The sequence below is a fragment of the Mastomys coucha genome, unplaced genomic scaffold, assembly GCF_008632895.1.
Source record: "Mastomys coucha isolate ucsf_1 unplaced genomic scaffold, UCSF_Mcou_1 pScaffold21, whole genome shotgun sequence".
NCBI classification, from domain to species: Eukaryota; Metazoa; Chordata; class Mammalia; order Rodentia; family Muridae; genus Mastomys; species Mastomys coucha.
Genome location: NW_022196904.1, coordinates 117,309,980 through 117,321,907, shown reverse-complemented (window position 1 = coordinate 117,321,907; position 11,928 = coordinate 117,309,980). Strand labels below are relative to the sequence as shown.

General features: G+C 51.2%; 2 protein-coding genes across 2 annotated transcripts; one reads left to right on the top strand and one right to left on the bottom strand.

The window, feature by feature from the left end:
• Positions 1–928: 928 nt before the first annotated feature.
• Armc5 (armadillo repeat containing 5) lies at positions 929–8,373 on the bottom strand. Its single transcript, XM_031388463.1, has 6 exons — positions 7,139–8,373; positions 5,720–5,827; positions 4,841–5,627; positions 2,885–3,381; positions 2,098–2,230; positions 929–2,003 (listed from the first exon to the last, which is right to left on the bottom strand). Exons 1-6 carry the CDS (start codon positions 7,599–7,601, stop codon positions 1,211–1,213), a joined length of 2,781 nt encoding a protein of 926 aa, XP_031244323.1. The 5' UTR covers positions 7,602–8,373; the 3' UTR covers positions 929–1,210.
• On the top strand, positions 8,288–10,443 carry LOC116103053 (zinc finger protein 239-like). Its single transcript, XM_031388464.1, has one exon. It carries the CDS (start codon positions 8,313–8,315, stop codon positions 9,327–9,329), a length of 1,017 nt encoding a protein of 338 aa, XP_031244324.1. The 5' UTR covers positions 8,288–8,312; the 3' UTR covers positions 9,330–10,443.
• Positions 10,444–11,928: the final 1,485 nt, after the last annotated feature.

Sequence of the window (11,928 nt, the reverse complement as noted above, 5' to 3'; positions counted from 1 at the left end):
ACCAGAAAGGGTCCAGGTATAAGTACATTTTTTAAAAGTTAGGATCTCTCTACTTTTTTTTTTTTTAATGGAACTGTCCTAGAACTCATAAGAGATGCACTTGCTTCTGCCTCCTGCATGCCGGGATTAAAGGCATGTTGCCACCACACCCAAATGTTTAACCTAAAGCAGAGATTTGAACCCCCAGAGGCTCAGGGTCAGCAAGAACCATCTTACCTCACCTTTCTGAAATGCCCAGACCCTGGCAGGCTTAGTCTAGGGCTTAGACCCAGGAGATGGGAAACCCTCCCTTCATCTGTGTGCCAGTAAAGGGGCTTTCTCTGAATGTGACTAAGGACAGGCCTCAGAAACCCTAGAACACAGGTTTCCCACTAAGCAGTTGCTATGTAACTGACTTGGACCAGTAGGATGGGTCAGCAGGTGAAGTACTTTCTGCCAAGCCAGATGCCCTGAATTTGGTCCCTGGAGCCGGATGATGGAAGCAGAGAACTGACTCCTTCAAGCTGTCCTCTGACTTCCACAGAAGATCCATGGCCTGCACATACCTATACATTAATAATTTTTTTTTAAACTGGCTCAAGAGCTAGGAACAGACACAGACTGACAGGTAAAGGACAGTCAGAAGGCAGAAGTGTTCCAACATGCTACCACACTCGTACCCAGCCCAACCCTCTTAACCCTGCCCAGGTTATGTATTTAGGTGGGTGGCTGTGTCTAAGTGATGAGGCCTCCCCTGGGGCTCAAAACTCCATCCTAGAGAAAACCGTCATACCCCAGGTCTGTATCTCCACTGGGAGATGATTTATTGAACTCTTAAACCCAAGGATGGCCCATGTCAAAGCATGGAGCTCTCAGCAGGTAAACAGGTGGGGTATCCCCAGGGGATACTAGCAGGGATATCCAGCAAGCAGAAGCGCCACACAACAGCAGTGTTTAAATCTCAGATTTTTAATGTCAATGCCATAGTGCTGAGTCAGGCCAGACCCTGAGCCTGAGCTGGCCCTTGGACTCCTGCACAGACTCCGGTATTGGCTTTTTAGTCATGGATCTTTAGATCTTCATCCTGCGACTCAGTTCCATTTTCTCTTCAGTCCCTGAGGATAGCTCCTTCTGCAGTCTTCTCTCATGCTGGGAGAAGCCTCCTTTACAGCCAACTCATCCCTTGGGTCCTCTCCCAGGGATGCCGACAGTTTAGTCTAGGGCATATGCACTATGATTCAATCCCCATTACCACAGCCAGCAAAGCTTCAGTGAGGGGCCCTGCTTCCTCACCTGCTGCTTCCACGAGCCCCGTGAGGGCCAGGGCCCGCTTTCTTGGGCACTGCCCTGGTTCTAGTGTCCATCGTGCACAGTGGGCAGCCAGCCGGGGCCGGCCTAGGCGGAATACCTCACCCACCGACTCTGGGCCACCCCGGGGACTCAAGTGGATGCGGCCAACAGCTTCTTCTAGCTCTTCCTCCAGTGCAGGCAACAAGAATCGGCCAGCAGCTTCTAGAGCTTCCTCAGCCTTGGAGCCCAGCAGGGGCTGACCAGGTGGGGGTACAGGCCCCAGAGCAGCCCCACAGCCCCGGCAGCCATGCAAATGATGTAAGACAGGCCACGCTGCACTAGGAGACAGGCCTCGAAGTGGTACCAAATCCATCTGGGCTTCAGCAAAGCTGCCGGAGAGCAGGGCCCGGAAGAAAGGGGAGGCAGCAGCTGAAGCAGCCCGCTGAGCAGGGAGCTGTAGGCCTGAATCCAGAATGAAGTGCAGGTCAGGAGCTGGGGCAGGGGCTGGACCCAGCAGAGGTTCGTAGAGGCAAGGGGAGGGTGAGTCCAGTTCCAAGGGCAGGTCAGGTAAAGGGACTGGGCTTGCAGTGGGAGACACCAGGCCTTGGAGACAGGACAGGGAATCTGCTGCAAAGAAGAGGAAGAGCGGGTGTGGAGCCGGCTGAGTCAGCGCCATGAGGAGGACTCGGAGGCCACCCTGATCCAGAAGTAAGCGGCGCCATAGAGTCGGCTTCCTGTGGGGAAAATGGGTCTTTCAGCAGGCTAAGGGCAGGGCTGGAGAGTTGCAATCTTGCTCACGACCCCTGCAAGGCACCCATTCCCCCTCACCGGCAGATGAACGGTAGGGTCAGTGCACAGGCTACGCGGTCCTCAGGACTCCCAGAGAGCAGCAGGTGGGTGAGGGCACCTATTCCAAAGGGGGACTCAGCCTGAACAGTCAGGTTCTGCAGCAGCATCTCACCTGCAGGGACAGGCACAACAGGTCAGGGTGGGAGTCAGGGTTAAAGATCAGGGTGCTATGGGCAAGACAGGACTCTGCATCTGTAAAAGGGGGAGCGTAAAACCTCAGTTAGACATCAACAGAGGAGTGTGATGAGCCCTGGTGGAGGACAGGCTTAGGTTGTGAGGAACAAAAATCAAGGGTGAGAACAGAACCGTGGATGTCAGGCTGCAGCTCTGGGCCCTCAAAGACGGAAACAGCCTGCAGTCAGGCACAGAAGACCGGGTACTCCTAAGATGCAAATGGCAGTAGAGCCTGCGAGGACATGGTGCCTTGGTCTGAGGACACAAGTGAGTGTGCCCAGGACAGTACAGAGCCAAGAATAGAGTGGGTAAAGAAATGTAGAAAGGTACTAGGAGCTAAACCTGGTACCAGGTTACCTGGGCCCCAAGGTTTGGGGAAAGGACAGAATAGAACTCTCAGTATTCCAGGGCTATGGATCAGAAGGGAATGTGCCCTGCCTTCCAGGCCCTCAAACCCCCAATGCCCAGGGGCTGAGCAGCCTCGATGTTAGGCTGGAGACAGTAGGCAAGAGTAGGAAGGAGAGGTTCTAGGTCCACAAAAGGTACGGGAGGAAACGGGCCTTTCATGTGGGTAGGGATAGGGGAAACATACCCAGCTCTCGGTGCTGGCTTCGGTGTACAGGCCGGGTATGTGGCACAGGCCAGTCATCTGGTGAGACACCGAGTACCAGCCAGGCCCGCAGCAGCGCTGCACCATAACTGCGCACAAAGGCCTCAAGGCACGCAGGGTTACAGGTGAGGCGCGCCAAGATACGGAGTGCACGTGGGTTTGGTGGTCCTGGTGCACCTGTCACATAGGCCAACAGGCCACACAGTGCTGGGCCAGTCACCAGAGCTCCACTTGGGTCAGGAGCCTGGGAGAATCGTGACAACAGCAACAGGGCTGGCCCCTCTTGGCCCCAAGGCTCCTCGGGAGTGGCAGCAGGGACACGGCCAGGTTTGCGAAGTGTGCGGGGTGTCGACATTGAGGTCTGGCCAGGGGTAGGACTGACTGACTCAGATGGCTCTGGCATCGGACAACGCTCAGGAGACCAATCTGGGGAGATATCTCCAGGGCCTGCTGCATAACCCTCAGAAATCAGCCACAACCTACAGAGGACAGGAAGAAAAGGGGTCTGAACCCAGAGCCAAGGCAAGGAAGCAGAATCAAAAAGATGGTCCTGCGTCACAAGATCAAGGCAAGCCTGGGATAGTGAGTTCCAGGACAGCCTGGTAAGATGCTGTCTCAAAACACGAAAAGAAAAGCAGACAGATGGGAGAGAGAGAGAGAGAGAGAGAGAGAGAGAGAGAGAGAGAGAGAGAGAAGAAAGAAAGGGAGGAGGGGGGAAGAAAGGAACAATAAGAAAGGCGACAGCTCTGAGAAAGAAAGGTGTGCTAATGGGGAGGACCCAAAGCTGCACTGGGGCCACACCTCACTCTGAACTACTAGTGTCTACCATGTGCCAAGTCCAGCTTCAGGTGCTCAAGAAATCAATAAACAAAACGTTATTCCCAGAGTTTATGATCTACTGAGGAGAAACAGCACAAGCTCACAAAGCAGCTCGTCTGGGCAGGTATGCAGTGTTTTGTGCCTGTGATCCTGGTACTCGGGGCTGACACAGGATAAGTTTAAGATCAGCCTGGGCTACAGTGAGACCCCTCATCTAAACAAAACAGAACAAACCTTTCATGGTATGTGCTGTAAAGCCTGCAATGCCGGGTAGGAACAGAAGGGGAAGGGATAGAGAGAGCAGAGGAGGTGAGCCAGGAAACACCACAGCGACCGTGACTCCTTCCAGAGGTTGTGAGAACCAAGCATAGATGCAAAGGAGGTGAGAGATGAAAGCCTAAGGGGGAAGAATATTCCAGACAGAGGAGAGCAACCGAAGAGACAGAAGGAGAGATGAAAGCACACAGGACACAGAAGCTCTCAGATGGCACTGCCTCATCATGCTTAGGAACTGGAGAGGAAGCCGTCAGGGAGCAAGCAAGGAGTCAACTCACAAGACTGACATTTACCAACCATCGCTTGGAGCTAAGCAAGGACAATCTTTGCAATAACTCTGTGGGCACATATGCTATTATTCTCCATTGCACACACAAGAAGTCAGTGGCTCAGAGAGGTCAACTAGTTATGCTTTGGTGATGGGAACAGAACAAGAACTTCTCTAGAGGCTAAGACTAGGAGGAGAGTTCCAAGTTCAAGGAAAGCCTGGGCTATATAGTGAGATACAGGCAGCCTAGACTCCATAGTAAAACACCACCTTAAATCAATCAATCAATCAATCAATCAATCAAACATGCTTTGAAGCTCCACAGCATACCACTGTAAGCAGGACACACGCCACCCCTAATTAACTTGTATAGGGCCCAGAGTTCTAGATGATGGGGCGGGGCCAGGGTCAGATGGCAGATCCAAGTCATATTAGAGGAGACCTGAGATTCAAGAATCAGTCTTGGTGAACGTCTTATGACAGAACAGAGGCAGAGGTGAGGAAGATGGCTGTAGCAGACACAAACTCCCTCCCCAGAGCACCATCCATCCTCAGGCCCTGATACGAGGACTCACCTGAGGCTTCGGAAGCTTCCTCCCTCTGCTTGCCCAGAGGTCCGCTCCTCGGGGAAGTCCCAGGAAGCAGCTTCTATGTCTTCCTCTTCCTCTTCCCCAGCTTCACCACATAGCTGCCTGGCCAGAAGAGGTACAAGTCCCAGAGCCTGTAACTTGCCCAAGGCCCCAGTATCATAGAGGAAGCCTACAAGAGCAGCCACAACACGTGGATGCCAGGCACTGGCACCAGGGTCCTGCAACAGACCCATCAGCAGCTCCAAACCACCAGCATCCCGAAGCCGAGCCCGGTTGATGGCTTCCCGGCATAAGAGGCACACAGCCCGCACTAGGGGCTGCTGAGAAGCTGAGCTGCTCCCACTGGGACCCCGTCGCCGCCTAAGCTCACCTAGTAACACCTCCACACCACCAGCATTGCCCAGTGCAGGCCGCACCAGGCCCTGAGCACACAGATTGGCAAGGATCAGAATGGCTGCCTCACGGATTGCCCGTTTAGGGTGAGAAGCCAGGCTGACAAGTGGGCCCAGTCCCCCACCCAGACTCAGCTGCTCAGCACAGGCCCGGGAGCAGCCTCGGCTGAGTTCCAAGAGAGCACGGACTAGGGCCGAGGTCAGGGCAGGGTCTGGGGCAGTCGCCAGGAGCTCGGCCAGTGGCCGCACTGCTCCTTGCTGTGCCAGGGCCAGGCGGTGCTGGGGTGAGTCTGCCAAGTTGCGGAGGGCACGAACTATGCTCTGTAGGCACTGTGAGTCCTGGCAGGCGGTGAGGCTCTCAACCAGAAAGGGAACAGCACCTAAAAGGGGAAGTGGAAGATACATAGTGAGCAGGGAAGACGTGCAAGTCCTACAGTGAGTCTCAGCCTACCCCACTCCCACAGCCTCTCACCAGCAGAGTGGATGTCCCCACAGCTCTCAGGCTCCATGGCTAAGTTCCCCAGAGCACGGGCTGTTCGGTTCTGGATGCTGTCTGTCTTCACACACTGAAGAATGGTCACTGCAAGGACAGTATGTCTTCTTGAAGACTCTACTCTTTATTTGTTTCTAATCAACCAAAGCAAGAATGTGGCAAATGTTTGGGGACATAAGTAGAGGCGGAGTGCTTGCCTCGCTTGTACCAAACCCTGAGCCAATCCCCAACAACCCCAAGAGAGAGTTAAAGGAGGGGGAGAGAGGAGAGAGAGATGAGAGTTAGGGAAGGCCTTCAGAAGATGCTAAAGGGGGAGCAAGAGCTGGAGGAAGGACTGAGGGGATATGTGCCAGGAAGAAGGTAAATGGAAAGGCTGGAGGATCTCAGGTTTGAAGCAGCTTTTCCAAATGCCCCAGGGTAATAGTGTCTGTTCTATGATTTCACAAAGACCCTCAAATGCCTGTCCAAGGAGTCAAAATATAAATGTGAAGGCCACAGACGCCACCGAAAGGTTTTTAAGGGGAATGTCACGCTACACTCTGGCAACTGCAGTGGTAGGGTATTACCAGAGAGAGGAATATGGCAGGAAGAGCTGCTGAAGTGGACATGTAGTCCAGGTAACTTGGCTTGAACCAAGTCAACTTCTATCTCTGCTAATCAAAAGGTAATACAGCCCAGCACATGAGGCAAAGTTAGAGAGAACTTGGCATTCTGTCAAACCTACTGTCAAACACACTACTTGCATTCTATGCAAGTTTAAATATAAAAAATGCTTCACTTTAAAAAATTAAGATTTTTGTCAAAACTGAGATACTATAAGAGGACAGGCAATGACGAAAACGTTGTTCCCATCATTACCATGAGGAGGCGCCAAATCTCCCAGTACACAGAAAGGCTTATTACTTGCTGAAATTTGTTTACTGTGTGTAAGTACCCAACTATGCTTGGAGTCTGAGCACTGTACATTTAAATTTCATTTTCTACTCAACTTCAATCTTCCCAGGTAGCTATTGTTATTACACAATTCTAGCTTTGGAGGGCTTAGGTGATTTGCTTGGTGTGTCTGACAACACCACTTTCTAACTTTTAAAACTACACTTTCTGGCCTCCTGCTCATCCATGTGAAGCCTTGCACAGGGACGGACACTGTCCACGAGAAGCACCAAAAATAGAAAGTATAAACCACTTGCTCAAAAGTGAGGCAGGAGCCAGCACCTAGTTCTGGTCTGGGCAGGTCCAGGTATAATTTATAGAGAGCGGTGACGTCACATAGCATTACACCTGAGGAGATGAGTGGCGCTGCACCATCAGCGTGTACTCAGAGTCCTGACATAAAGGAAGGAGAGCACAGGTCCTGTGGGTCGGAACTCTTCTAAGAAATAGGGGAGGAGCACTTACCTAAAGGGAGAATGCCTCCAAGTCTACGCACTTCGGCCCGGCACGCCCCTTCTGTACAGCAGTTGGCTAGAATGCTGAGCGCCAAATCCAGCGTCTTGCGCAGGCGTATTGGCGACGAAGGCGTACAAGGCGACTCGGCAGCGGGGGCGTGGCCAGGGGTAGAACCATCTGACGCAACCGACGAGGGGGCGGAGCCAGAGACCGCTTGGGACGGGGCGGGGCCCGCAGCAGCCGTTCGGCGTAGCAGGGCGAGAAGGGGGCGGAGCCCGCCGCGTGCCCGGAAGCGCTCAATTCCCTCTGCTGCCTTGATGTGGCGCGTGCGAAGAGCTAAGAGCGCGCGGCCCAGGGGTGTCTCGTTGGTAGCTGGGTCCTTTCCCCCACCTGGCCCCTCCCCGGCCGCCGCCGTGAGTTGCGCGAGGCAAAACGAGAGCGAGTCCGTAAGGGCCGGTCTCGCAGCCGCCATCTTGGCCCGGGCCTAAGGCTCCGCCCCGCGTCTCGCCGGTACTGTGAGAGAGCGGAACTGGAAGAGGGGGGCGTGGCCAGGCGGCTCCTCTGAAGAGCGCCGCCGCAGTTATCTTGCGAGTCGGAAGTTGAAGTTCTAGGTTCTGGAACTCGGGTACTTGCACAGTCGCAGAAGACATGGCGAGAATGGTATTTATCTCTGTGAAAGTAAGAGGCGCGTGCGGTGCATGCTGGGATATGTAGTCGGCGCCAAGCTTCGTGCAGTTTAGGTGGGAGAGAAACTCCTCCCAGGGCCGAAGAGTGAACTGGTGCTTCTAGAATCAGACACCCCGCCGTGGAGTCATAGTCCTGTCCTGTGCTCCCCAACGTGACTTAGCTACTTCGCTCTCGGTACGTCTTCGTCAGCGACGTTCAGACTTTCTTGGCAACCCTCAAGCGCGGTGATCAATGGGCGCGAAAGCCGGACTGACCGACTCGCAGAACCCCAAGCCGTTTCAAAAGTGCTAAGTTCCCGACAGAAAGGTCTCTCTAAGCGAATGAAAGAGTTAAACCTACCGGGAAAGTTCGCTGCCGCTTCCTGGAGTCTCTCGGGCTTGGGGACCTTTCCGTTTCCGGTGCTGGCCTCCAAGCCTCCAGTGCCCCCCTCCTCCAGCTGTGCTGATGAGTTAATTACACGGGTGGCATTTAGGAAACCGAGCGCTTTTCGGCCGCAATGGAACTTGCGGCGCCAGAAGTGACCAGGGAGAATCTAGATGGGACGAAGCTGCTGCTGCAGAACCCGACATCAAAATTTACCGGGGCCCCCAGGTCGCCCCTGGATCGCGAGACCGCGCTACATGAGCGCCACCTCCTGGCGCGGCCGGAACAACCAGCCCCCGAGGAAAAATTGCTGGACCGGCAGTACTTATGTAGGTCAGGCTCTGGCCCCGAGGAAGAAGCCTTTGCCAAGACCGGTGATCCTGCAGTCTCCAAAGCTTTCAAGTGCAGGAATTGTGGGCTGGCTGTACCCAGCCTCTCTGACCTCATTCACCATCAAAGCAGCCATGGGTGTGACCGACCTTACAGCTGTCCAGAGTGTGACAAAAGCTTCCGGCGTGGCTCAGATCTGGTTAAGCATTACAGAGTTCACACTGGTGAAAAGCCATACCCCTGCCCAGAATGTGGCCGTTGCTTCAGCCTCAGCTCTAATCTCACTAAACACCGGCGTTCTCACTCAGGTCTCCGGCCTCATAAGTGCATGGAGTGCGGAGAGGCCTTTGGTCGCAGTGCAGACCTGGCAAAACACCAGCGGGTGCACACTGGGGAAAAGCCCTATGCTTGTGCTGAGTGTGGTAAGACTTTCAGGGTTAGCTCCAACCTGATCCAGCACCAGCGTACTCACACTGGTGAGAAACCCTACCGCTGTGGCCTCTGTGGCAAGAGTTTCAGCCTGAGCTCCAACCTTTTACAGCACCAGCGCTGTCACACAGGTGAGAAACCCTACTTCTGTGCCTGGTGTGGAGACAGCTTTGGACGAAGTTCCTATCTGCTGGAACACCAGCGGTCACACACTGGTGAGAAGCCCTACAATTGTTGTGAGTGTGGCAAGAACTTCACCAACAGCTCAAACTGCCTACGGCACCAGCGCACTCACAATGGAGAACCGCCCTTCAGATGTCTTGAATGTGGTCGTGGTTTTAGTGAGATCACCATGTTCACTGAACACCAACGCATCCACTTGAGCAAATGACCTTTCCAGATTGTGACAAAAATCTTACACCACAGCTCCATCAATGTTCACACACAGGCAAGAAACCCTAGAAGTTTCCTGGTTGCAGCTAGTATTTTGTGAACAACATCAGCATATGCACACAGGCAAAAGCCTTACATTTGCAGGAAGTTTGCTAAGAGCTTCAGTCAGATTTCCCCCCATAATTCTTAAACTTGTCTAGCACCAATGGATGTTCCAAGATAAGAGCTTCTGCAGTTATCCCTGGCTTCAGTTTTAGTCCAAACTTTGTCTCTGGATTTGGTTCAGTCCTGAGAAGCCTGATGGGGCTAGGGTTTTGGTTTTTTTGTTTTTGGTTTTGTTTTGTTTTGTTTTGTTGTAAGCAGACCTCTTTTCTGCATCCCTAAGGTGACTTAATTATTAAGGGCCAATAATAGGGCTCACAAATGGCATCTGGGTTGAGGAGCCACAAGCTAGACAGACAGCACTAGACCTGTAGAGGCAGGCAAAAGCCTTACATTTACAGGAAGTTTGCCAAGAGCTTCTGTCAGATTTCCCACTTGCTCTTCTACCAGGTGACCCACATTAGCAAGAAGACCTCCATCTACCTTCAGAGAAACAAGGTTTAAACACACACACACACATATGCACACACAAAAGTCCTGTTCTCTGAGATTTTCACTCAGAATCTCCATTACCTAGAGGGAAGTTTTTAGACATCCAAAACCATATAGCTCTTGCCCCAGCCTGAGACAGGCTAACCATAACAAAAGCAACAACTACTTTTTCTCAGGAGGAAGAGGATTACAAAGTCTGTGAGGACTACAGTAGCCAGAGGTTGGAGGAGGACCAGATGGGATGATAAACGGGTATGTCCTGGCAAAAGGACCGGAGAATTTGACCTTGGGATTGTTACATAAACTCTGGGTATAGGATCCCATTCAAGGAACTCTTCACCACTTATTAAATATCTTTACTGTTTACACTAGGGTGGTGGAGACTGAGGTAGAAACAAAGAAATAGACGTTGAGTTCAGGATATTTTATGGTATTTCTAGGCAAGGGCGAAGGCCCAAGATTTGTCATCTGGTTCTTTTCTAGTCTTCAATCCCTTTCCTTAAAAATCCCCCTGCCATCCTCACCCCCTTTCCTTACTCCCATCAGTGGAAGAATAGTGAAGACTTCTGGACTTTGAAGATTCAGTGTGGTCTTTTTGTCCGATATAGAAAAGGTTGCCCACACAAACATTTCTACTAACATTATCATATATGAGAGTCACAAGGTTTCCCAGAACACCACATAGTCTTTGATTGGAGCAGAGTCCAAGCAATGAGGGACTGCTTATTTTCCTGAGAGGTACACTTGTGTATAGCACATACATACAAGTGTCTCAACATTTTGTGACAGTCCATTCATTCTTAACTGCAGACTCCGGTCCCCCTGCCCTCCAGTTTTGCTGCTGTTTATCAAGCTTGCTATATTTAGAACTGTGTATAGAGTAAAAGGCAAAAAGGAAGAGAATCAATTTACCCAGCCTCAGTTTCTCAGTGACTAGGTTTGTCTCTAGTTGTGTGACTCATTACTTTTTCTGGCTCTCAGTTTCTTCATCTGTGAAATGTGAAGTCTCCCTCAACAGGCTGTGAATATTCTGTGGATATTCACATGGATATTTCATGAAGTGCCTGGTTGGAGGAGTGGCTTAGTAAACCTCAGTTCTCAAATCTAGAGTCCTGTTGATTGTATCCTTCAGAAGGCATCATGGCAAACATGGATCAGCTTCTAAAATTGCAGAAATGAACTAGACACTCCTGGAGTAGCCTATTTTCCAATAAAGGCAATGGAACAGTAACAGTGAATGATGCTGGCATTGGAGATGGGATGTCACCTGGAGCAAATCTGAAAAGCATGACCTAAGTGATACCTAATGAATGGCTCTGGCTCTTCAAACTGTAGGGGAAACTTACTTGATGCAGGAGTAAGTAATTAAAGAAATTCTTGGTGTGTTTCTATCAACAGTACTTCAAAAAACACAACCCCTGGGTTTGAGTTGAATATCTTGAGCATAACACATACATAGTTGGCACTCAATAAATAGTTGTTATGGTTTGGGTCTGTTTATACTGCTTACTCTTTGGCCTTTGGCTCCGTTACACTGAGTGAGTGTTATACCTGCACATATGCGTTAGGCATATGGCACAGGTTAGCACGGAGGCAAAAATCTCTTGGAACTGAACGCTAACTTGTCACATTAGAGCAGGTATCTCTGGACCTACTCTCTAATTGCAGAGAAAACATCAACAGGAACAAACTTACCTGGCTGAACCTAGAAACAGGTCTCAAAAGCAGGAGGTATAGACCCAATCCAACAGATAACATTACCCAAGTATGTGACCATATTTAGACCAGAAATGGCAAACATTTGCCTAGCCATGTCTGTGTTTGTTTAAATTGATGCAAAACTTCAATCAAATTGTACATTCAAATTTAGATTTCTAGTTTTCCTGCTTGTGTAGTTGAAGAGAAGATTCATCGGTGTTTGATCTTTTTTCTTTCTTTCTTTCTTTTTTTATTAGATATTTTCTTTATTTACATGTAAATTTCTCCCTTCCCAGTTTCCCCTC

What these genes read in the sequence shown, in the direction of transcription:
- Armc5 (XM_031388463.1), bottom strand. Translation starts at nt 7,601, where the DNA reads ATGGCGGCTGCGAGACCGGCCCTTACGGACTCGCTCTCGTTTTGCCTC. An exon ending in AAGCCAGCACCGAGAGCTGG is followed by an intron (nt 2,231 to 2,884) that starts GTATGTTTCCCC and finishes CTGTCCCTGCAG; the next exon opens with GTGAGATGCTGCTGCAGAAC. An exon ending in ACCCTACCGTTCATCTGCCG is followed by an intron (nt 2,004 to 2,097) that starts GTGAGGGGGAAT and finishes TTTTCCCCACAG; the next exon opens with GAAGCCGACTCTATGGCGCC.
- LOC116103053 (XM_031388464.1), top strand. Translation starts at nt 8,313, where the DNA reads ATGGAACTTGCGGCGCCAGAAGTGACCAGGGAGAATCTAGATGGGACG.